The sequence below is a fragment of the Triturus cristatus genome, chromosome 6, assembly GCF_964204655.1.
Source record: "Triturus cristatus chromosome 6, aTriCri1.1, whole genome shotgun sequence".
NCBI lineage: Eukaryota > Metazoa > Chordata > Amphibia > Caudata > Salamandridae > Triturus > Triturus cristatus.
In genome coordinates, this window is record NC_140589.1 from 1,222,854,695 (window position 1) to 1,222,881,216 (window position 26,522).

Sequence of the window (26,522 nt, forward strand, 5' to 3'; positions counted from 1 at the left end):
ACGCCGATGAGGTCGAAGACGACGTCACAGAGACATGGCTCCGCTCGCGGCCCTGCTCGCGACTCCGCTGACGTCACCGGCTCCATAAGAAGACCTCGTCGGCGTGATGACGTCAGTTCCGCCCTTTTTTCCGTGCCTTCGAGGCACACGGACAGACTGACAGCAATATATACACAGTATACACAGTACATGATATGCAAAGCAACACACACAGTGTGGAGAATAAATAGCAAGGCACAAGAAATAACATAATGCCTTTGACAGTAACAAAACACATTTGAAATACCATCAATAGAATTACTGGTATAGAAGGATGGACAACGGGGAGGCGGGTGGGTCAGTGAGGAATCCACAGGCAGATACTGTATCCACCAGAAAAAGCGTTACCGAAGGTAAGTAACTTGTTCTTCTGATGGATACATCTGCCAGTGGATTCCTCACCTTGTGAATAGATTCCACAGCAGTCCCCACTCCCGGAGGAGGGCGTCCACCCTTCTATTCCAGAAAGTCCTGAAGGACGGATCGCGCAAAATGTCCGTCCCTCCTCACCTCGGTGTCTAAGCAATAATGTTTTGCGAAGGTGTGGAGGGAGGCCCAAGTTGCCACCCTACAAATGTCCTCCACAGGAACACCCCTAGACAAAGCAGACGTGGAAGACTTTGCTCTAGTGGAATGAGCTCTCAAACCCTCCGGAGGCTCCTTACCAGCCAGGGAGTAGCAAATCTTGATGCACAAGACAATCCACCTGGAAAGGGTGCGCTTGTGCACCGCTTGACCTTTCCTGCAGCCAGCAAAGCCCACGAAGAGCTGGTCATCAACCCTGAAGTCCTTTGTCGGGTCCAGGTAGAAGCTCACCGCCCTCTTAGGGTCCAAGCGGTGAAGCCGCTCCTCCTCCTTGGAAGGGTGAGGGGGAGGATAGAAGGAAGGAAGGGTAATGGACTGCCCCAGATGGAAGGGAGTTACCACCTTAGGCAAAAACGCAGCCCTGGTCCTGAGTACCATTCGTTCAGCATGAAAAGTCAAGAATGGGGGTTTTGAACTTAGAGCTTGAAGCTCACTTACCCTCCTTGCCGAGGTGATTGCAATGAGGAATACCGTCTTAAAGGACAACAGCCTCAAGGGACATTTGTGTAAGGGCTCGAAGGGAGAACCCATAAGATAAGTTAATACAAGGTTTAAGTCCCATTGAGGCATAATAAAAGGAGTTGGAGGAAACTTGTTTGTAAGGCCCTTTATAAAACGAAGAACAATCGGTGATTTGAATAATGACGGCTGATCCGACAAAGCCGATAAATATCCTTTCACAGTAGCCACAGCAAAGCCTTGCTGAGCCAGAGAAAGGACAAACTGTAGAATGTTAGATAGACGAGCCTTCAAGGGATCAATGGACCTCTCTCCGCACCAAAGCACAAATTTAGACCACCTATATGAATATATAGATTTGGTGGAGTGTCGCCTGGCCGATAAAATAACATCCACCACATCTGGCGGGAGAGAGAAAGACTTCAGGTTGCCCCTTTCAATCTCCAGGCATGAAGGTGTAAGCTCTGGAGGTAGGGGTGTAGAACCTGCCCCTCCGACTGTGAGAGAAGGTCTGCCCTCAGAGGGAGACGGAGCGGAGGGCACGAGGAGAGGTGGAGAAGATCTGTATACCACACCCTTCTTGGCCAATCCGGGGCGACCAAAATAACTTGGGCCCGGTCTTGGCGAATCTTCCTCAGAACCCGAGGAATCAAGGGTATGGGAGGAAACGCGTAAAGGAGTTGTGAGCCCCAACTCAACTGAAACGCGTCCCCCAACGCTCTCTGCATCGGATACTGGAGACTGCAGAATAACGGGAAGTGAGCATTCTCGTAAGTGGAGAACAGGTCCACCCGAGGAGTTCCCCACATCCGAAAGACGTGACGAACTACCTCTGGATGAAGCCTCCACTCGTGGTCGGCGGAGAACTGCCGACTGAGACTGTCCGCACGTACGTTCAGAACCCCGGCCAGATGATTTGCCATCAGACAAATCTGATGGTCCTGAGCCCAGGACCATAGACGCAGGGCCTCTCTGCAGAGACAAAGAGACCCCACTCCTCCCTTTTTGTTTATATACCACATTGCGGTAGTGTTGTCCGTCAGGACTTAAACAGACTGACCGCGGGGAGGAAGGCCTTGAGCGCCAAACGTATCGCCCGTAACTCCAGAAGGTTGATGTGAAGCAACCTTTCCTCTGGAGACCAAAGACCCTTGATCTCCAGATCCCCCAGATGTGCACCCCACCCTAAGGTGGATGCATCCGTTATCACTGTGGCCACCGATGGAGGTAGATGGAAGGGCTTTCCTTGGGACAGATTGCCCTCCACGCTCCACCAAGATAGATCCGCTGCAGCTTCTCTGGAGATCCTGAACGACTCCCTGAGATCTCCTTTGTGCTGATACCACTGCTTGCGGAGGCACCACTGGAGCGCCCTCATGTGCCAGCGTGCATGGTTGACCAACAGGATGCAGGAGGCGAACAGACCGAGCAGGCGAAGGACCTTCAGAACCGGAACGACCGCTCCGTTGTAAAATAAAGGAATCATTTCCTGTATGTCGAGAATCCTTTGAGGAGGAGGGAATGCTCGACAAACAGTAGTGTCCAGTACCGCACCTATGAACAGGTTGCGCTGAGAGGGCACCAGGTGAGACTTGGGCACATTTATCGAAAAACCCAATTTGTACAACAGCTGAGTTGTATCCTGCAGATGACGCAGCACCTTCTCCGGCGACTCTGCCTTGATCAGCCAGTCGTCCAAATAAGGGAAAACCGAGACCCCCCGACCTTCTGAGATGGGCTGCCACCACTGCCATCACCTTCGTGAAGACTCGAGGTGCCGAAGTAAGACCAAACGGAAGGACCGCAAACTGATAATGTTGCGACCCTACCGTAAACCGGAGACACTTTCTGTGCGACTTCAGGATTGGGATGTGAAAATACGCATCCTGCAAGTGAATCGACACCATCCAGTCCTCCTGATTCAGCACTTGAAGAACCTGAGCAAGGGTGAGCATCTTGAACTTCTCTTGTTTTAGAAAAAGATTCAAGATTCTGAGGTCCAATATCGGACGTAACCTGCCGTCCTTTTTCGGAATCAGAAAATACCGGGAGTAGCATCCCTGACCCCTCTCCTGCTCTGGAACCACCTCTATCGCACCTTTCTGAAACAACTTCAGGACTTCCTCCTGCAGGAGAAGACGGTGGTCCTCCGAGCAAGCTCCTTGGCAAGGAGGGTAATTTGGAGGGAATTCCCGAAAGGGATGGCGTACCCATTCTCTACAAGATCCAGAACCCAGAGATCTGTAGTTACAGATTCCCAGAGTACCTCAGTAAGAATGTTAGACCTGAACTCCGTGGTTGGTAACTGAAGGTCTAACAACTCCGCAGCCTTCCTGATGACCGTATGATACGGCGCTGCATCTTTAGAGGGCTCATCTGATGGTGGAGTGATTTCCCACTCTGGAGACAAATCCAGTCCGCTTGCCTCCTTTAGCTCTTCAAACACTTCATCAGATTCAACTAACTCTCCCTCTTCCGCTTCTTCCAAAAGAAATCTTCTCTCATCCACCACTCTCTGTGCTTCCCTTCTGGAACGAATCCGCACCAGCGGCGTCGGCGGCGCCGTGTTCGAATCCGACGGCGCCGGCGTCGAACACGGATCCGTAGGAGCAGCCAGCCTCGTACGAAGTCGAGTCGGCGCCGGTGAAGAGGGAAGCGGCGATGATGTTCTCGGCGCCGGTAGCTGCCAAGACGGCGTCGCCGGAAAGAATGGCATGAATGGAGCTTGAGGATAGACCTGCGGCACTCCCAGATTAAAAGCCATCGGACCCACAGGTGCACCAGAGGTATACATGGCCCTTGAAAACACCCCGTACATGGCATTTAGATAATGCGTGGGGTCCTGACCTGGACCAGGGAATGCAGGATACTGGTCAGGTATCACCGGACTCGGGCCTGCCGGCGCCGACGGTGGAACAAGCAGCATCACAGGCTCACCCGGGGCTTGAAGATCCTCGGCCGGAGACGGAGCTGGAGGATAAGCTGGAGCCGGAGATGGAACCGGCGTTGGGGATGACACCGGAACCGGAGATGTAGCCGGAGCCGGCGAAGTCACCGGAGAAGAAGGAGCTGGAGGTGAAGTCGGGACTGGACAAGGAGACACGGACTCTCTCCGGCGTCGAGTAGGCGACTTCGACTTCGGAGCCAAACCTTTATCGGAGTGATGATGTGAAGAATGCCTCCTCTTCTTCTTATGCTTCTTACTTCTCGAAGCATGCCCCGAAGTCGATTTGGACGCCGACCTCGACCTGGATCTAGACTTCCTTCTTCCTCTTTTTCCCTTCTTCATCCGAGCGATGAAGAGCTTCGCCTCTCTTTCTTTAAGAGCTTTCGAGCTCATCTTGCGGCAGCTGGAACAACCATCCACATCGTGGTCGGATGAAAGACACCAAACACAATCTTCGTGTGGGTCTGTAATAGACATGTGCTTGCCACATTCTCGACAGGGCTTGAAACCCGACTTCCTTGTCGACATCTTCCCGAAGAAAGGCAGATAAATCCAGAAAATACACAAAGTAACAAGTGAAGCTACTAATAACGATTCCCGAAATCCGTTGGCGTCGTCGGCGTGGAAAAAAGGGAACTGACGTCATCACGCCGACGAGGTCTTCTTAGGGAGCCGGTGAGGTCAGCGGAGTCGCGAGCGGAGCCGTGTCTCTGTGACGTCGTCTTCGACCTCATCGGTGTGGACTGCTACAAAAGTTTCCGAATGTTGCTGGCGCAGGGGATATTCACAAGGTGAGGAATCCACTGGCAGATGTATCCATCAGAAAAGTATGTTCTCGTTACTTTTGTAATCCAGTGCTGGGCTCCTAGGCTCAGTACTGGGAAATCTATCTAAAACAGGTAAGTAATTACGTTTTCACAGTTGGTACGATTTTTAAACAATATTTGTAGTTTGCAAAAATCGACACTTGGAAGAAATTTCACAGAAAAACAGTCTATGGTTTCCTATGGAAGAAAATTTAGTTAGAGGTAAGTATGGTTTGTATTTACTTTTCAGGGTCAGTGCTGGGCACCAAGATCCAGCACTGTGATCTCTCCTAATAGCAAGGTGAGTATTTCCGTTTTCGTTACTCGGTTGATTTTAGGTGAATATTTTAAAGTTTAGAAACTCCACACTTTGAAGAAATTTCAAGTGAAACCAGTCAATGTTACCCTATGGAAGAAAAGTGAGTTATCGGCTTTTGGGTAAGTACTCGACTGGCAGAGTTAAGGTCCTGGGCATAGACTCAGGTGCCTCCCAGGGTCAGGTAAGTACAGTTGTTACACCCTCAGCGGCACAGGGGCAGCCGGGTGCAGAGTGAGTTAGGCCCATGTTATCCTATGGAAGGCAGGGGGCCCCTGGTTGGAGTCTGCTGGCTAGCAGGCCACGCGGCTGTGGGAGCTGGGCTCCTGGTCACTTGCTCAGGGCAAATGGTGAAGTAGGTAGGAATAGAGGTTGCACAGCCAGGGGAACTCAGGCGGCTGGGTGCAGGGTGCTTTTGAGCCGTCGGGCACTCAATGGATTGCAATGGAGAAGGCCAAGAACGAACAAAGGCTGCAAGCTCGGGGACGAAGATTCTTCAGGTGCGGCCACCACTTCGAGAGGTAAGTTGGGTAGTTGGAGGATAGGTAGGTACCCAGGAGTTGGGCACAGGGGGCCGCAGGGCACCGGGGTGCTTTTTGGTGTCAGGAAATCTTAACCTCTGTTGATCGCGGTTGGGGGGGTCCCTGGTTCTGAGGCTGCAGGCATCGTCAGGAGCATCGAGGTGGATCCTTGGGTGCCGGATTTTGGGTCACAGTCGATGGGGGGACGTCCTCGTGGTCTTGGTCCAATCCAGCACAGGCCAGGCTTGGCGGGTGCAGTGTGTGCAGGGTTCGTGGTTCCTGGCTGATCCCAGGGGTCAGTTAACTTGCTTTGAGCAGTGCCACTGCTCGTGGGAGTTCCAGATGCTCAGAGTCACAAGGTAGCCAGGTCCTCCGGGGCTTGTGAGGTTGCTGGCCATGGGAGATGCCGGGATTTAGCAGGAGCTGGTTCGAGGGTCGACAGGCCGGTAGGGCTGGGGCCAAAGCAGTTGGTGTCTTCCTCTTGTTAGCAGCTGCACGGCAGGTCTTTCTTCTTGATCTTCTTTGCTGTTTCGGATCTGGATCTAAGGAAGGAAGGTTCAGGGTGCCCCTAAATACTAAATTTTGGGGCATTACAGGTAGGTAAAGGGCAGGGACCACTGGGTCCCTGCCCTGGGGGGGGTACACCCCCTATCCTACCACTCTCCTGTGGGAGGGGGCAGTGGCCTAGTCCTGATTGGGCAGGGCTCCCCATCTTCAAGATGGCGAGAGCCCGGAGATGTGCTTCACCTCGCCTCCCCCACCTGAGGGGTGGGGTTGGCAGAGGCTGGCACACCCCCTGTCCTTCCTTGGGGTTTCCGGCCAGTCTCCCCGCCAGAGTGGGGGTTTAGAACCGGTAGGGGCCAGTTGCTGAGTACAGCAAGTGGCCTGGAGAAGCTCACAAAGGTGGCATGCCTTTGAAGCGTCCCCTGCCCATCCTGGGGGAGGTGACCTAGCACCTCGCCCAGGATGTGCATTGTTGCAGGCCCAGGAGAGCGGATGGCTCTCTACCCAGGGGTCCAGCAACATGTCTGCTGTGTGGCAGCCTAGGCAGCCCCTCAAACCAGACGTGGATTGTAGGTTAGGTTCAGGGGGCATCTCTAAGATGCCCTCTGTCGTGCATTGTACATTCAATCCTGCACTGGCATCAGTGCGGGTTTAATGTGCTGAGAAGTTTGATACCAAACTTCTCAGTCTTCAGTGGAGCCATCACGGTGCTGTGGAGTTCGTGTTTGACGATCTCCCAGCACCATATACTCTTAAATGGCAGCACTGCACTTACAGTGCCCAGGAATGGACCTAGGTACTGTAGGGGCACAGGGCTCATGCTCCTGTACCCACACCACTGCATAGGGCACCCAGCTAGAGGGGTGGCTGATGTATGCCAGGGCAGTGTATGTTGTGGGCATGGCACACAAGGATGTGTGCCATGTCGACTCTGTTTTGTCCTATACCCAGACACTCGGCCTGCAAGGGCAGTGTGTTTGTGTCAGGGTACAGGGCCTCTAAGGGTGGCACAATAAGTGCTGCAGCCCTTAGAGGCCTTCCCTGGTCACAAGGCCCTGGGTACCTAGTGTACCATTAACCAGGGGCTGACATGTGGCCAGGGTTTGCCAATTTGGGTTTTAGATTTCAGCACAGTTTTTAGGGAAGGAACATAGGCCCTGGGCACCTGATTGGCAGGAGCCCAGGGCACACTCAGAAAGTACATTCAGCAATTCAGCAAAAAGTGGGGGCATACCATGCAAGAAAGATTGCACTTTCTCACAACCGCCCTAGCCGTTAGGCCATCTCCTCTCTCCAAAGTTGTACTTCCGGTTTGAAACCAGAAATCCTCAACCATGCATGTCTTCCTATTAACACACTAGTGTTGATCTCTCTAGCTGCGGTATCTGCAGCATCTAAAGCAAATGTTACTGAGGAATTGGATATAAGCTTCCCTTCCTGGACAAAATCCTGGGCTTTTGCTTTGTGCTCATTTGGGAGGTGTTGTAGCAGCTGCTCCATTTCGTCCCAGTGTGCCCTATCATATCTGGCTAGCAGGGCCTGGGTGTTGGCAATGTGCCAATGATTTGCTGCTTGGGCGGCTACTCGTTTACCAGAGGTGTCTAATAGTTTTAGTCCTTGTCTGGAGGGGAAGCATCACCTGTAGTCTGTGAATTTGCCTGTTTACAGGCATTAGAGAACACCTAAGAGTCTAGTGGTAACTGTCCAATAATTTAGACTGGGTACAATCCTGGGGATGAGAATGCAAGCCCGCACTGGATCTTTAAAGATGTTGTCGACATGTCTCATCATGCCTTTAAGCATAGGCAAAGTGTGACTAGCCCTTTGTGTGGTCGTTAGCATTTCAAATAGGAAATCTCACTCTAAAAATTCCTTGTGCAACTGTACCCCATGATATTTTGCAGCTCTAGCAAGTAATTCTAGATATCCTACATTGTCGTCAGGAGGGGAAGGCTTTGCAGGGTAAAGATCTGGTTCGTTATCTGTAGGCGAATCTGTGTGATAATCCGTCCAGGGGTCTATTGGTGGAATATTGCCCCCCTCCCCCCCATCATCATCATAGTCAGGTGGTGGAGAGTTAGTTGGTGTAATAAGTAAATGACGCAAAGGTGGAGAGGTTAGTGTAGGGGAACTTGGTGGAAGAGGGGAAGGGTTAGTACCCACATTCTTCCTCTTGAAAGGAATAAAGAAAGGTGTGTCCTCTGACTCAGGTTTGCGTTTCTGAGGTGAATTAGTAAGACCATTTCCTGTATCTGGATTTATATAAAATTGCTTTTGTTTTGGGTCCGATTTGGGTGTTGGGGCATCGAAAATCAGATCTTGCAGCTTCGGAGGAACAGTTTTAGGTTTCGGCACTGAGGATTTTGGTGCAAGGGTAGAATCACTTTTCGGCGCTGAAGGTTTCGGTGCCGAAGGAGGCTTTGTTTATGGTGTCAACGATTTCAGCTCCGAAGCAGTATTCAGCTTCGAGTCTGAAGGTTTCGGCTCAGTGCCAGATTTCAGCCGACTCAATCCCAAGCTGGAAGGCTTAAAGACATGTTTTGGTGCCGAGCCAGAGGGCGGGGCATCAGAAACATCTTGTTGGTGCTGACCGTGGCCCGAAGGCAGGGGTGGGACCAAAGCCTTTTGTTTCGGCTAAGTTGGAATTTGGGTTAAGAGGCATTCGGTACTCACAGTACGCTGACCTCATGGCAAGTCTTCTTCCAACTCGGAGTCCGATTATGGAATGGAGACAAGTTCCTCTTGTTCTTCCTCAGTCCCATGTGTGTCGAATTCGTGCTCTGATCCTCTGCCGAAGATGTTCGGCGTGTATTCGACATTTTGACTCTGCATCTCAAAACGTCGAGCCCGACGATCATGGAGCGTTTTCTTCGATCGGAACTATCTGCATGCGTCGCAGTCCTGTTAATTGTGCTCAGGAGATAAGCACAAGTTGTACACTTCATGCAAGTCGGTGCGCAGATACTTGGCATGGCATTGAGGGCAGAATTTGAATGGAGTTCGTTCCATCGACTGCGAAGTGGACCAACGCAGTTAGGCCGGATGGCCTTCCCGAAGATGTTCGAACGAAATAGAGGTTTCCTGAACGGATACAATACGCAGAGAAGTGGGATACGCGTTCAAAACAATACCGACGCGGGTAGAGTGGACTGCGTACCGGGGGAAACCCGAAGAACAGCCTTGAACCGGAGCGCAGCAGTACACGTCTGAACCCGATGGCGGAAAAAAACAATCTAACAATGTTGTTGATGCCCATGCGTACTAACACCGAAAGGAGGCGTCACCTACCTCGTGACTGGAAAGACTTCTTAGAAGAAAAACAACTTGCAAACATCTGGACCCAACACTAGATGGCAGGAATATGCAAAGCATGTGATCTACAGCTCACATGCCTCGAATAAAAGTTACTTTGGTCTAAGTAATGAGTGTGAGACTGGGTAATGAGTGTGGGCAACCTTTACCAGTTGTTTTTTCAAGGAGCATGTAGTACAGGCAGAATGCCAGGGAATTAGAAGTGTCTAAATTAACATTTTAATGAAGAGTGTAAGGCTTCTTCAGACATGTGAGAAGCAAAGGGCTCTAGTAATGATTAACTAGGAATGGCACCAGGCACTACTGGACATGCAAAGGTCAATCATTCCAGGCAACTGTCTCTTCTTTTCACTCCCAAAACATTGCAAAAGATGGAGGGTAAAGTCTCTCTGGTCAGAATTTCTTGTGGCTCAGATTTGGTGATGAGGGCAACATATGCTGTGGCAGTGACCCGGATTATAGGCTATCTCCAAAGCAGGTGTTTAGGCAACTCTTTGTGATTTCTGGGACTGGAATTAAACCTGGTATAAGGATGATCAGGGGCACTGTGAATCCCTGAAAGTGCAAGTGAAATGCATAGTTTAGTTTCCCCTTGGTACAAGATATTTTATTGCTCAGTTATGACAATCCATTGCGACTGCTAAAGTTGAAAAGTGGAGAATGTAAATGAAGTATATTATGCATGGTTTGCATATGCGGGTGGGGCCAATCAAGAAACTTCAAAGAATATGAAGATGCAGACCATTTCACATGCAAATACACATGTATTAAGGCTGATAGCTAACAATACCTGCTGGTATAAAACTAAGAACTTAGTGAACTGAAGTAGAATGAAAAAATTACTTCAGATCCTGCTTTCTCAGTCAGAAACATATTAATGAAAAGGTGAAGCACAATGCAGCTTCTCACAGTTCTACATAATGCACTTTGAAAAACTCAAAAAGCAGTACAAGGGTTCAATGCTCTATCAATTTTACTGTAATTGTCATTTTAGGGCGTAACTTAGTCTCATATGTATAAAAAGGAAATTGTGATTTAAATTTGGGAACATTGCAAACCTACTCTTTTCTGACTTGAAAAATAAAAATTCAAAAACTCAGACTTCTGCCTCGTTCTTTGATGCTGCAGGACGCAAGGACCCCAGCCACTGTAGATTGCCCATCTCTAGCCCTGAAAATCGCAGAAAGCTGCAGGCATTCCCCAGCCTGCCTAAACAACTTAGCTAAAAGTCCTCCTGGAGTGACTAGTGAGTCAGTCAAGTTGTTCCGCCTAGACAAATAACTGTCAACACAGAACAAACTGAGTACGAGTTGAACTGTTGGCATGACAGCCATGTGCAATACCCAACACTGCACTTGGGCTATATGGAGTAGTTTCTTTTCTGTAACTCCAGTTCTGTAGTAGGGGTATCTCTGTTATAGTCATAATCTAGTGAATAGTCCCGCCCCGGCGACCGCGGGCGTCGTGGCTTCGGGGTCCCCTGCGGCGGAGTCGGGTACCTTGGAAGGGAAACCGACCGCGGGGGAACCGGTGGCGGTCCCACTGGAGAGCGTGGCAGCGACCGAGGTGGGGGCGGCGGAGGCAGTGTCCGTGGCTGTGGAGGCGGGGGTGGCGGTGGAGGTGGCGGTGGTGGAGGAGGCGGCGGCGTTGGTGGAGGTGGTGGAGGCGGAGTCGGCGGAGGTGGGAGAGGAGGCGGCGACGGAGGCATCCGAGGAGGCGTATACACCACCGAGTACACCGATTCCGGTGACTCTCTCTTCCTCGACGTCGATCTTCTCCTCGACGTCGATCTTCTCCTCGACGGCGTAAAGCGTGAACAATCACCCGTAAGGGTTTCTAGGCGCTGGGGGCCGTCGGGAAGATGAAGCAAGCTATTGCCCAGAGTCACATGGTGCTGGGCTAATCTGCCGCCGGGGATCGAACCGTGATCCCCAGATTCCGGAGTCAGTCGCCCTGGCCGCGGCGCCACACCTCTTCCCTCCCTCAGGGTCCTGGCTGAGAACGAGTGGCAGATGGTACAGCTTTCAGGCACGTGGGACTGGGGGAGGCAACCTATACACACCTCGTGTGGATCAGTTTTAGCCTTCTTACGACCACATTCCGGGCACTTGTCGAACAAGCCAGGCATGTTGACAGTACCAGCTACTAAGCACTTGAAAAAGTGACAAAAATTGACAAAATCTCCAAAAAAAAACCTTGAAAAGGGGAGAGCTCAATGCTCCAGGGTCCTGCTAGCAGGAGCCGGAAAAAAGAACTGAAAGTAAATGGGACCTGCTGGGCATTCTGGGATACTGGGGAAAGTTCTGGAAATCTGGAAAGTTTTCTTAAAGGCACAGTATCCTGTTCTAAGCCACATAATGGCAGCCTATGGGGCTTGTCTGTCCACTCCTTCCTCTCTATCATTCCAGAGGCTTTTGCTAATAGAGGCAGGGCTTTTTCCTATGTGGAGAAAAACTAGACAGGCAGTGCTGTTTGTGGATGTTGGTGGAATTCTAGTTGAAGTACTGGACAGTGTAGCCTGTGGGTATAGGCTGCATTATCGGTCTTTAAATTAAATTCTCTCTTAAAGGTGTATGCAGGTCTGCATGATTTGTCACCTTTTAGAGATTATTTTTTATTGCTCCGGGGTCCACGCACATGGGCAGGACTATTCACTAGATTATGACTATACACAGAGATCCCCTACTACAGAACCAATGCTATTAAAAACTGTACCTTGGCCAAACTACACAAACTCTAGATTAAGTTAACAGCAGAATAACAATCAGAGCATATCCCCATGAAATGATTATGCCATAAAACCTCTTAATATTCCTAAGCACATTTTCTTAGTATAAAAAAAAGTATTGTATGATTTTCAAAAAGAGTAATATTGTTTGGACAATATATTCAGCCAGCTGTAAACATGGATAGCAGGATGAAATCCCTCCGATAGTTGAAGCACAAAGAGAAGGTACTTGACAATTCAGTGAGCTCACAGGAGTACCTGATTACTGGATTTCCATGAACAGAAACAATACTTGTGACAAGGACTGTCCAACCTACCCTAGAGATACACAAACCCTAACGGGAGGACTCAAGTTATGGGCAGTGAAGATTACCAGTAAGTAATGTATTCATTACCCCAGAACTCATTCCCCCTTCCCAGTCCATACCCTGTGAGACTAAACACAAGCTAAGGATGAATTCCTCAAAGCTTACTACAAAAAACCAACAAGGGAGACAGAATTCCACCATCCATCTTTTATAATGAACACACCATTTTTTATTACTACATGGCAGACTTCAATACACCAAAACCAAAATTGTTTGAATCATTTAAATCAAGTTTGTAGTGACTTACAAATGTGTCTTTTGAAGGCCAGGTGGCAGCTCTACAGATTTCCACCAGTGGAACTCCATTCATCTGTGTCCTAAAGGCAGATGCACTCCTTGTTGACATTCCCTGAACTGAACCAGGCACTTAACAGCCCATACAGAAATAGGCCTTTAAAATAGCCTGACACATCGACCACCTAATGGTAATAGTAGATGTTTTTTCTTTTGTTTGAAAGCCCAAAAATAACAAAGAACTAGTTTTTTTGCATTTGCTTTGTCTTTTCCTAATAAATTGATAACGCTCCTTTAACTTCCAACCCTGTGGGTATAAGGAGTTATCTTGAAAAAAAGCTGGAAGAATGAGCTCCTGATGTGTATGAAACAGAGTGTAGCGTAGGATGGAATTTTGGGTCTAATTTAAGCAAGACTCTGTCAGAAAACAAAATCAAAAATGTATAAGATGCTAACAAAGCTCCTAATTCACCTATATATCTTGCAGATGAGATTGCCACTATGAACACAACTTTTATTGTTAGCCATTGAAAGGTTGCCTATTCTAGCTGTTCCAAGTGGGGCTTTTAGAGACCACAAAGTCTGTTAAGTCCCATGGTGGAATCATCAGTGTAAGAAGAGGTTTCTTTAATCAAAAACTTCTCAGTAATGTTTTAACGAATGTAACTATTTGTGACAAAGCCAAAAAAGATTAATATATTCAGCTTATGCCCGACTAGGAGGACATTGTTGAAGGAGATAAACTTTTGAAAACAGTATTGGAGAAACACCAATATTTTATAAGGATCAGCAGTCTGCCACTACACTACCTTTCAAAATTACCCCAATTTCTCACATAAGCACCCAATGTAGATGATTTTCCTAACTGCTGGATGGAGCAGGCTACTTATCTGGAGCATTCAAACACTTGCGAACTCCTCCCCTCAACTTCAAAGCCAAGAGACTAAGAATTCGCCCAGTCTCACAAGGTAGATATGGATGCAGAATTGGATAAGGATGCAAAGGAAACAATATCTCCTTTTGCACTTGCATCCAGGACAGGAGAGGGAACCATGACCATCTCGGCCAGAATGGGACCACTAAGACTATGAATACATTTGATTCTAGTATCTTCCTTAGCACCTTATGCAAGAGGCGAATGGGGGAAAAGCATTTTGAACACACTGTGACCAGGGGAAGGATGAGCATCTACTCTCCAGGCTTGAGGATGTCTGCTGCCCTAACAGTAGTGTGGAAGTAGGGCATTAGTTCGAGATGCGAAACATTCCAGCCATGGATGATTGAACTTTTCCATAAATCTAATTGAATGCGGACTGACACAACCTGAAATTCACTGATAAGAGCATTTTTCGACTCAACAAGTCAGCCTGGAAATTCTCTTCCCAAGGAATGTGCATTGCTGTAAGGAGGTGAGATTCTGCTCACAGACCATTTCCGTTCCTTGGTAATCTTAGGGACTCTACCTTTACTCCCATTGATTCTTTATATAGTGTTTTGCTACGAAATTAACTGCTTTCACTATTATAGCTTTTTGGTGAATTGGAGGAGAGAAATAAAGAAAGGGTCTCTCTATGGGCGTTAACTCGATGAAACTGAATGATTGAATTCATTTCTCTGCTGGCCACTGACCCTTCACTTTCTTCCCTCCCAGAGTTGCTGCTCAACTTCACTAACTGGCATCCATCAGGCTAAATTCCAGGCTAGAGATTGGGCAATCGAAATTTTGTTATCGTACATCTGAGAGATCCAAGAACATTTATCTTACAGCTGATTGAGCAAAGGCCTTAGATAGAGCTGGAGTTTCAAAAGGTCCTTGCAGAGGGTTCCTGACAAAGCAGTCGGCAGCACCTGAATCCTTGAGTTGGGCAGGAATACATTTGCTTTCATTGTGTTGAACAGAGCCCCAGTACAAAGTCTCTGCTGAGATGGGTCCGTGAGAGACTTCTTGTAGTTGAGAAGAAACACCATGTCTGTGAGAAAAGTCACCACTCTTTCCACATCAGGGTGCAACTTGGAAGACAACTGGAGACAATTAACAAATCGGCTAAATGAGGCAATATGTGAATACCTTGCAAAAGTTGAAAAACCACTAGTTCGGCAATTACCTTTGTAAAAACTCTCAGTGAATTTGTTAAGCCAAATGCTAGTGAGACAAACTGGAAATTGTAGAAGGGGTTGACTTTCTGAGTAGATTGGCATGTGAAAGTATGTGTCCTGGAGATCTATGATCATCATCAGAACCGCTTCTGAAACCACTGAAATCATCACCTGAAGTGTTAAAATTGGAACCGTTCTTTTGGTTACAAAATTATTTATACTTTTTAAATCCATGACTGGTCTGACTGTCCCGTCTGGCTTTGCAACCTGGATCTCTTTTTGGCACCGGTACTTCTGCTATTGCTCCTGTCAGGAACAGAACTTCCACTCTGTTGAAAAGGGATTCTTTTTTTGAAACCACATTCTCTCTTTGATATTGGTATTTCTCTGACTATTTGTTGAGGCTGATTTTCCATTTCTATAAAATAGGCGTCTTTTTGTAACTGAAAGAACCCATTTGTAGCCTATTTGAGTTTTCCAAACGTCATAGAATTTCAAAAGTCCAGTTCCTTAATATAGTCAGAATTGTTGACCTTGGGCTAATGACACTAGTGGTCAGGTTTTGCCCCACCGTACAGCCCCCCCCCCCCAAACCTTGGCACCAAAAACAAATCATACTCTAAACTGCCTGTGCCGTCTTCCTGCAAAAAGGATTTCCTTGCAGAAAAAATATTAAATTGTTGCAACTTTTCTTTTTCTTAGGCAGTCTTTTTAACAAGATCATTGAGCTCTTCCCCAAAAAATGTTTGACCCCAGAAGGGACGTTTCTGGACCAATGCTCTTTAGGCAGTTTCTAATTAAAAAAATTGTAGCCATAGAGATCTCCTTACAGCAATTTATGTGCCTGCTGCTGCTGATGCAGCTCACATATCAAAAGTAGTGTCTGATAGGAGCTTCACCAATAATGTCTTCTTTTGCCTCCAAACAATCAAAGTGTGTTTGGAAATCTATCAACATGGTTTGTGAAATCTGTAGCCACAAACTCTTTAAGGCATTATGTACTTTTTGGGGATCTGTTAGTAATGCTTTCTCGGAAGCTAATAAAGATGAGGATATCATAATAAAGACTAGGGAATTCACCTTAGGAATTTGAGGAAAGCCCAACTCAAAGTTTTCCAAAGAATATCTTTTATTAAGGAAACATGGTACTTTTGACGTGACCAAATCTCTCCAGTGTTTTAAGCAACTTTTGCCTCAAATCATCATGGATGGGCATCTGGGTCTGGATTGCAATTCTCATATTGCGGGAGAAAAAAAAAGCATTCCCCAGGAAGTTGTGAAGGTTCAAAACCCAGGACTTCTACAATGTGGATGAAAACATGTTGGATATGTGCTCCCTGCACATACTTGCCATTTTGGCCTAAGTCCTGTTCATCCTCAGTGGAGTCCATAGCCTGTGTTTTTTGTAGCAGGTTCACCCACAGCAGATAACACTGCCTCCTCAATAAAACACTGGAGGTTAGCCATAGACAAGGTTACCATGTCAGAACTTACTTGCTCAGCAACTTCAACATGATGCCTCTTTTCAGTAGCCTCCTCTCTATAGCTGGATACAGGATAGTGGTATTCCTGTTCTGTCAGCACCACCTCCTGATTGCCAGGTGTTTCAAAAGTGACAAGGTCTCATCTTGTAAGATCTTGTCACTGTAGATAAACCCCCTGGTGCACTTTAAAAATTAACCTGAAGCAAGCCCTAGAGACCAATTAAAGCCTCGTTTCCCCTACCAAGAAGGGGAAATTTCCACCCGGCATGAATTCCCCACATCCAACATGTCGCACCACCAATATGCCAACTTAAGAGTTTCACGCATTGCGCGCCTGCAGGTATTTATAATTGTAAAGTCAGTGACAAATACCTTGCAATCCATTTTACCGATGGTGTCTAGGTGAGACACAGGAAAACGCCTTTTCTCTTTCTGAAGAGGGGCTTTTTGTGGAAGGGGGCAGGTTCATGAATGAAAATATAAAGAGGACTTTCCGGATTGAGTCTGTTAGGAAGCCCTACCTCACGTGGGATGGACTGTGACAAGTGGACGGGTTTTAGGGTAATGCACTTGTAATAAGATGGAAGGGATATCTGTCACATTGGTGACAAAGTAACCTGCCCACCAAACTCTTAAGCAAACCCTCAATGACTGATTGCTGTCAAAGGTATTGAATGACACTCGGAGAGCCAACAATATCAGTAACGTTCCATAGCCACCAAACAGTACTTTCCATCTTCTATCAACCACTGCTGACAGAGCTATAGATTGCCTCAAGAATTTTGTATGAATCATCACTGTTATGACAGTTGATGATGACAGTTTTTTTTGTTAGTAATTTTGCAGAAAAAGACAGATTTGTTCTACACTGAATTTCCAGAATGTACTGATTCCCACTGGAGACTGATTGTTTAATCATCAGCAGAAGAGAGCCATATAAAGAGGGAGCAGCTCAAGATCTTACTAAGGAATGAAACCGCCCCCCCCCCCCCCACAAAAAATGCTGCCAGCTCTCAGTATATGTGTCTACGAAAGGGCAAAGTGGAGCGAAAGAGTCTGTCCAAAATAACACTGCTAGGAGAGTAAAGAAAACCGCCTAAACCGAGGCACATCCTTGGACAGCTTCCTGCGTATCCCAAACCAGTAGTCAGTGAATAGGGAGGACCATTTTATCCAGGTAATTTAAAAAACTCAAGCCTTAAACAAAAGGCTTCTAATTTTAGGGTGAATACAAGTTACTCTATTTAGATAAAACACAAATTAATTCAACCCTGAAATACAGACAATGGTAATTCAACTTAAATGAACATGAGAACAGTAGAAATTAAACTTCTGATGCTTACCCGTGGCAATTCGTCATACCAGCTGAATACATCAACACCAATCAGGGATAAAAGCCGGTTCAGTGGTGGGAGGATTTGTTTTGTGATGTAGTATGTAGCATTCAGCCGCAGATTGGGATCCTGAAGGACCTCGATAGGCCGCCTCACCAGCTGTATGAGAGGCACTCCTGGTGTACCATACACTATGACATATGGTACTCTTTCCCCAATTCGTGGTTCAGAACGTCGATCATAGGCCAACATTTTCCTGTTGGAAAAAACAGAAATAAATAAACCCTGACATACATACTACAAGAGTACATTTTTTTCCACAAGCTCACATGGCCTGTAGTAAAAGGGACTATGCAAAACTAACAAGTTACCTACCTTTGGTTATGTTCTTTCTGGTGAATACTCCATCTGTAGACTGCCCACTTTGAGACTATTCCCCAGGTGCCAGACTGGATCTGGAAGTTGTCACAGCAGTGCTCCTATGCGCCGCACTGCTCTGGGTTGGCCCGATCTAGCCTGTGACTGAACAGAACTGCATATAAGCACCACCCTGAACATGGACACCTAGTTCTTGCTTGGCTCTTTCTGTGCCCTTGGTCGCGGAGCACGAACAATTAGAGATGCCAGTGTGCAGATCTCTAATTTGGGACCTTTTTTGGTTGGCCATGCCACAGAACAGGGATGCGGGTGAGGGGTGTGGAATACCAAAGCAGCACCTTCCAAAGCTGGATGGACTGGGGAGTGGGCTCTCATCAAAAGGTCTTCCAGGATCAAACCGGTGAAATACCCTTTCTCCGACAAGGCTGTCAAGGCAGCAGTGCTCATGAACGTGTGCACAGACACCCAAGTAATGGCCAGACAGAAGCCAAGAACATGCAATCTGCGTGCCAACGTAGTGGTCACAGCATAGGCCCTGGCAAAGTGAGCCCTCAGTACTTTAGGGGGCTGCTTCTTACCCAATGCGTAGTAGATCTTAATTTAGAGAGCTATTCACCTGACAAAGTCCTTTTTGGCACTTCCTTAACTTTCTTTGCCCAAGAGAACCCTTCAAAAAGCAGATTGTCCATCCAATTGTATTTGGTTCAATCAATGTAAAACCTTAAGGCTCTTTTGGGGTCCAGCAAAGGGATTCTCTCCTCCTCTTTCAAGGGGTGAGGCAGAACAAAGAAGATCTACAAGGAGATGATTACTCAATGTGAAAATGCTCACAGCTTTTGGCAAAAAGTCCACCCTGGCCTTTAACACCAGTTTGTCTGGAAAGAAGGTGGTGGAGAGCCTGGAGATTATTTGTGCGATGAGTGAGTGAAAGCAAAGAGAACAACAGTTTTGAGAGTCAGAAGATGAAAAAAGCTACTTTACTTTGGCTCAAAGGAGGTGTACAGGAGGAATGTCAGGAACAAATTAAGATCCCACTGTGGTATCTTAAATGGTTTGGAAAAAAATGAGTAACACACCTATAATAGCCCACATCACAACAGGGGATTTAAACAAGGACGCTTGACCCAGCAAACGCAGAAAAGGCCAACAGGACAACAAATAACCTTTAATAGTGCCAAATGCAAGGCAATGCTGGACCAAATAGAAAACAAATAATAAAACATACAACTGTTTGGCTTATAAGGGGTCAATATTGCGAATTCCATCCCTTGCCATAATTCTGTCCCAGTGACTGACATAAATGGACTTTATAGAGGGACGCCTGGCAGCAACGATGACCTTCACAACCTCAAGTACAAAATCGAACACAGTCAATTGCTGCCGATCAATCTCCATGAATTGAGGTGTAGATTGTGCAGCTTTGGGTGTACAACCTTGCAGTGTTGCAGCAACAGCAGATCCTGCAAAGCAGTAGCCTGTTTGTAGGACAGATGTTCATGCTAACAAGGTCCGGGTACCACTCTCGCCAGTCAAATCTGGAGCTATTATAATAACTTGGGCCTGGTCGCTCCTGATCTTTTTTAGAACTCTGGGCAAGAGAGGCAGAGGCAAAAAGGCATACAGGAGCCCGTCCTGTATTCTAGCCAGAATGCCTCTCCTAGAGGCAAAAAGATCCAGGCAGGGTTCTCCCCTCTGTCAGAAGATAACCTACACCGCTTTGGGGTGCAACCACAATTTGTGACCTGCCAGCCGAGCTAGTCTTCACTGGCATTCAAAGATCTTGCCAGCTAGTTCAGGGTTAGAGAGATACCCCAATGCTTAGGTCAACTCTAGAGGTGCAACATCTCTTGGCACAGGAGGAAGAACCCCACACCACCCTGTTTGCTGCAGTACTGCTACGCAGTGGTGTCTGTGAAAACCTGCACCAGCCTCCTTTTGATGGACAGCAGGAAGGTCTTCAATGTCAAGCGAATGGCCTAAAACTCCAAAAGACTGAGATGGCCCCAGATTTTCAGCCAGAGATTTGAGCCCTCTAATCTCTACCTTTCCTACATTACCTTCCCCTACCGAGCAATGATGCATCAGTCACCACCACAGTCAGCCCTGGGTGGGGAACTAATCTCTACCTCTCCTACACGGCCTTCCTCTACCCAGCAGTGATGAATCAGTAACCACCAATGTCCGCTCTGGGTAGGGAAGGGAGAGGCGTCTGCTGCTGGTCAGGTTGCAGCTGAGCAACCACCACTGCAAATCTGTGCAGTCTCCTCCAAAACCAGGACGAGTCTTTGTGAAGTAGTCAGGTGTAATTTTGGCTCCCTGCTCGAGAAGCACACCAATGTCTGGAGGTTCGCAGTTGTACTGAGGTGGTCCACAACAGAATGCGGTGAGACTGCCTTCTGCAGCCAGTCGTCGAGGTAGGGGAAAACTGGGATCACTTTTGTTGAACACCCGAGAAGCTATGGTAAAGCTGAAGGGGAGCACAGCAAACTGAAAATGCTCCTGTCTAAACTAGAACCGCAGGTAACATTTGTGGGACTGCAGGACAGGCAAATGATAGAATGAGTCCTGCAAGGACCTGGTTACTATCCAGGGTAGACAGAACCCGGGCTGCTGTGAGCATTTTGTATTTGTCCTTCCTCAGGAAGAAGGTTATAGGTCAAGAATAGGACAAAGGCCTCAATCCTTCTTTGGCATGGGAGAATAGAGGGGTAACACCCCTTTCCTATTTCCAAACCAGGAACCTTCTTGTTTGAACAGTATTGCTCCCATCTCTTGAAATAAGATGGATAGATGCTTTTCTGATAGCTGCTCTGATGTGTGGGGGAAACAGCAGAGTGTTGGAAAGGAACAGAAGGACAAAGCCATGTTGGATGGCCTGGAGTAGTTATCTGTCAGATGTTATGGACTGTCACCTTCAGAGAAAATGTTTGATCCTAACTCCCACAGAGCGGTTGAGCGCTGCTAACGGCAAACTAAAGAGGCTTGGGGGCTGATGACATAGGGTACCTGGTAAACTGCAAGATGTCCTCTCAATTGCTGTCCCTGCCCTCAAAAGGACAGGGGTGAATGTGCCTGGAGTTGTCTATACGCCAACCCACTGGAGTAGCCTCAGGAAGGTCGAAACTGATAAGGAATCTGTCTGGCAGGCCGAAGGAACATAAAATCACTGTTCTTCCCGTAAAGCATTGAAGGGTAGAATCAGTCTTTTTGCTAAAACGGTGGGATCATCATAAAACATATCCATGAGGGATGCCTACACATCTCCAAAAAAGCCTGTGGATCATCCTTGCATAATGATGGAGCACTATATTTGTGCCAACCACTCACCCCAAGTAATCAGTACCATCCAGACTAGCCTAAATCACATATTTGGCTGCATCCTAGTCATCTTGAATAGTGTTAGGCAAGGTGACCCTACACTTCTCTGGGGCTGTCAGCAAGATGTTGATGGTCATATCCCAGAGGGTGTTTGCGTATAACGGCATAATAGGCAGCCTGAACTGACCAACCTCTAGCCTAAGATGGTCAAAGAGAACATTAGTTTCCAGAATGCCTCAATCCTTTTTCGACTTCTTATGCATTCTTCTTTGACTTGGACTTTAAATTACCGGACCACTTAGACCACGAAGAGGACCTTATCGCTGAAATGGCCTTGAGAACAGGAATGGGTCTGTGCCCTCAACTTGGAGCAATAGAGGGACTTATGCAAGGTCTGTGCTTCTTTGGATGTTTAACGACAGTTTTGAGATCGATTTCCAACAGCCACACTCATGACATATTCTACAACGTCATTGATAATATCCGAAAATACTGATGAGAAAACTGTGCATGGCAGGGGCATGAGTTGTAGATAAATAACTGGTAAATTTCAGTGGTTCTGTTAAAAACTGCATGTTTTAACTTAAATTGCCACCTAACTATAACGTCACTTATAAATATATATATATATATTTTTGATAATTACTTTGGCGCTGTTTGACGAATGTTCATGACATTTTCAAGTAGAACTTACTTCAGCTGCTGTCTAGAAGTTTTCGGGGTGATTGGAGAAGAATGGGGTGAGAAAAACGGGGGTGGGGGGTGGGGTTCCAAAATGCTTTGTCCCTATGCAATGTCTATAGGGATTTTGAAAGTTTTAGACGTGGCTACAGCCAAACCGCTGAACGGAATTACAGAACATTGGGCAGAAAGCTAGATCTTGGTCCGCAGATTGTGCTTTTTGTGATTTGGGGTAAATCTGTTTCAGTAGTTTGGAAGTTATTAAAGAAAGAAATGTTTAGATATCTAGGGACGCGGATCTTCTACGGATGACCCGCTGAGAGTACCCGGGAATTCAAAGCACAATTGGGGAAAAAAAGCCTCACACCCCATACCCCTGCCGCGCACGGCTGAAGGCCGTGCACAGCGTGGGGTTGGGTGAATGCAGGAAGGTTGGCTGCAAGCCAGGCCCTGCGGCCATCCCCTGCTGACCACGGCCGAAGACAAAGCATGGCGGTGGTTGTATTAACGTACAGTAATTATGTACTACTTTAGAAATTCACTGAAAAGATAGTTATACTTATTTGAAGAAACTATAACTCATGGTGTTAAGTAACTTTAAGCCACGAGCTATAGTTTCTTAATGTAAGTATAAATATAATTGCCTAATTTTTATGGTTTTGTGTGGGTAAAATGTCAACCTAACTACAACGTCCTTGTAGCCTTTTGTTCTGTCAGTGAATATATAATATATACATATATGACCACTGATCTGTGCTTCTGCCACAGAAGTCAAGTCTCTGATGAAAGTAAATACAAGCATGTGCACACTTGCCCTTACCTTGTAATCTCGAGTGCTGGCACACAGGCTCCAGGCCTGTAAGAGGAACTGCCTCTATACTCCTTAGCAAATATAAGGTCTTGCATGCTGGCCTTGCCTTCAAGCAACTTCAAACACTGCCTCTGGACATAAAGTTTGATCTGACTTATATCGCGTGTTTCAAACAGCAGCTTAACTGAACGCTCAAGCATCTGAAGGGTATAAACAAAACAAAAAAACAGTTAGGGGAGAATCGATTTTCTTGTTAAACATGGCTTATAGTTATAAATGACAGAAAACAAAATGCAGCAGGGTGAGGAGTTAGCTTGTCAATAATGAGTGTAATATTCATGTTACTTTCAAATCATGATCTACACAAAATAACTTTAGGCTAAACATAACTCTGCAGTTAGTCGACTCTCATGAGCGAAGGCACAAATACAAACCAGGCATCTGCTCTACAACTGGGCATTTGCTTCATCCCCTGCTGATGCCATGTACCAGTAAGTGACTTGCTTTGCCTTTGTGTTTTTCAAACCACTGTTTCTGTCTGACTACACAACAAAGCACATGACGACACCAGTATCGGACTGCTGATGCCATCTACAGATGGCAACTGTTTCCATCTTCTAGGGAACTTTGTTTCATCTAATGCTGGAAATCCGTCTGTCACTTTGTTGCCTTTTCTCTTCTTATGAGGAGGTATTCAGAGAATTAACCTTTAAACATTTTAATCAATGCATTTTTATGAATGCTGTGATGTATTATTTTACCCTGGATTTTATTATATTTAGTCTTGTTCCATATCAATAATTATTGCTAAGCACTTTGGCGAAAGCAATTCTAAGAAATAAACGTATTTCTACAGTTTGACTTGCACTCTACATTCAGCATCACAATAAAGGTAGCAACTGAAGTTGCAAGGATCTTGCTGCTCATAAAAGGATCTCCCAATAACACATTTATATATTCATCAATAGCGGATTTGGTATCATTAGTCAAGTGATATAAAGTAGTAGGGGGTGAATTACCAACCTACTACAGAATAAAAAGAGGATATTTGCATACTTACAGCATACCTTTATTCCCTAATGAAGGTAGAATACGAGACATATGGGAAGAGGTACAGCTAGTAATGCACAGAGCTCTTTCTCATTTACAATGACAATGGTACTGCCTTTTTTGTGTGATACGTTTCAGTAAAGGGAGGCTGCAGTAATGAAGAGCAGAAGTAGCTTCGTTGGTATTTAGTGGTACATTATGCCCTTCATCTTCAGCTTAAAAAAACAGTACATACTGGAGAAAGAAGCTATGAATTAATTTCCCCTTTACTTGCGAATTATCATTCGACTCATCTTATCGCCCCTACAGCGAGGACACTTGGCCTTGCAGAATGTGAATCTTGCCTAGTACAGCACAAAACCATCTGGTCTGAATCATACATGCATACTTCCAGTCACACGTGCTAAAAGGCTCAAGAGGTGAATTATGGTCCACACAAGGTCTCTATTATCACTGTAGCTCAAGTGTCCAATTGCATCTTGATCAAGGTCTGAATGTGCCGTTTTTTCGACCATTTCACATGCCTTCCATTTCTGTTACCGTTGCTCATATTTTTCACCAGCAAGTGCTACAGGTGTACTTTAAGCAAAAAGTATTTGCTTTAGAAGGACCTTTTACTTAATTTAGTATTTGTAAGCAAACAAAAGCAAATCCCGAAGAGAACATCACTGGCTTCCATTGCTGGCCTGTACATCTGGATAACCAACGGCAACATCAACAAAGACATCAGAAACATACATTGTATCTATCTAATGCTCACTCTCTCTGGGGGCTATCTACACACCCTCAGGAGGACCACCACCAGACTAGAGAAAAAGAAGTTAAAAAAAAAAACACAAGAAAACAGTCCCTTTGAATCTATGCACCCAGGATCTTGAACTGCTTCCCTGTATCCATCAGTGCTGCTACAACTCTGTCCCACTTAGCAAAGAACTGAACAGCCATCTCTTAGAAGAACATTACTTGATGAATTAACAGTCCAGTCCAACTCCTACAGCCCAGCTGTCTTTCTAATCACATGTTGACTGTATATTTACCTTTGACCCTTCACAACACTTCAGAGCCTTTTGGCTTGGTTCGAGCTATACAAATAAAACATACATCCCCAAACACATGGAAATGGGAAGTCACAGCTCTACAAGCCCTGTAATATTTAAAATTCAAATACGCTCTCCAATCCTAGAAATGTGTATCTTTCCTGCTTCCAGTGTCCCTGGGATCAGAAGCCAAAAGGTGCAGGCCAGCTTTTGTGGCATGCAATCAGGCTGTCCTCCAAACCTGTTCCAGCTGCTTTGGGGAACCCGCAAAGACACAGGAAAATGAGTGACGGACAGGATTAATTCCAGAACGGATAACCTACGATGGACAAGGAAATGAGCTGGTGATGTACTCCCAAACTCAAACATTTCCAGCAGGGAGACCTAGAAGGGAGTATGTGCTGGTTGGCATAGCCAGCTTGGTAAAATTGGCATTTCCAAAGTCAAGATAAAGTTATCATGTTGTGCTGAACACACTTGGGTGTCCAAATGGACACTGGAGAGAGAGAGAGAGACAGACACAGACAGACAGACAGACAGACAGACACACGGCTTTGTATAGGATATTGCCACCAGGTGGAAATACCATGCACAGAGTCCAGGGGTTCCCCAAAAGTGTACAGGGCTCAATTTGAAACCCAATGTGCTCTGAGTGGTAGTGTGAGCAAGCAGCCTTAGGCCTAACACAGAGAGGTGCAAGACATTTTTGGCACAACTGTGATCAATAATGGACAAGCAACTTAAAGAGGAGAACCAGACCAATTTTAGAAAAATATACTTTGTTCTATTTTATTTTTAGACAAGTTCTTTGTAATAAGGTAAGTTCGTCTGTAATTAAAAATACATTTCACTTTGAAAAATCGAAACTTTTCAATACAGTTTAATATTATCCTATGGGGAAAACAATATAGCGGTTAAACAGGTAAGTATCCAACTTACAATCCCAGTCTTCGGAGCCAAAAGTCAGCAAGGGCCAGGTGAGTACCACAACTGCACCACAAGCGGACACAGGAGGATCCGGGTGCAGAGGTCAAAATCGGATTTCGACCCAATGCTTTCCAATAGAGACAAATGGACGCCTGGAGCCACGCTGCTTGCATTTAAGTAGATTGGTAGAAGGGGCCAAACTTTGGGTGTTAAGTTGAGCACAGAGGGAGTGAGGGGGTGGGGGGGGGGGGAGGGGGGGGAGGAGGGGGGTGACAAAGCAGCACCAAGCATGCACCACCAGCGGTACAGGGGCGGCTGGGTGCACGGTACAATTTTGACGTCGGGCGCCCAATGCTTATCAATGAGGATTCTTTTAACAGCAAAGAGGCTGCAGGCGTGGCACCGGAGGTTGCAAGAGGAAGACCAACAACAGCAGAGACAAGTTGGGATATTACAAGAGCTAAGAAAAACTACACAGGCAACAGAATAAATAAGGCAGTCAACTCACACAAAGAACTTTGCAAAATATTAAAGGAATTCACTAGTCCCTCATCCTGCCAGTCCAAACAACCTGCCTCACAGGATT

General features: G+C 46.5%; 1 protein-coding gene across 2 annotated transcripts in view; it reads right to left on the minus strand.

Annotated features, from left to right (window-relative positions):
- REV3L (REV3 like, DNA directed polymerase zeta catalytic subunit) overlaps positions 1-26,522 on the minus strand; it is a 1,079,635-nt gene that overhangs the window by 63,650 nt on the left and 989,463 nt on the right. For both annotated transcript variants that reach the window (XM_085612140.1, XM_085612139.1), the window contains exons 29-30: positions 22,932-23,122; positions 17,744-17,990 (exon numbers count right to left, since the gene is read on the minus strand). In XM_085612140.1, the coding sequence (XP_085468266.1) occupies positions 17,744-17,990; positions 22,932-23,122 (438 nt within the window). The remainder of the gene's footprint in view (positions 1-17,743; positions 17,991-22,931; positions 23,123-26,522) is intronic.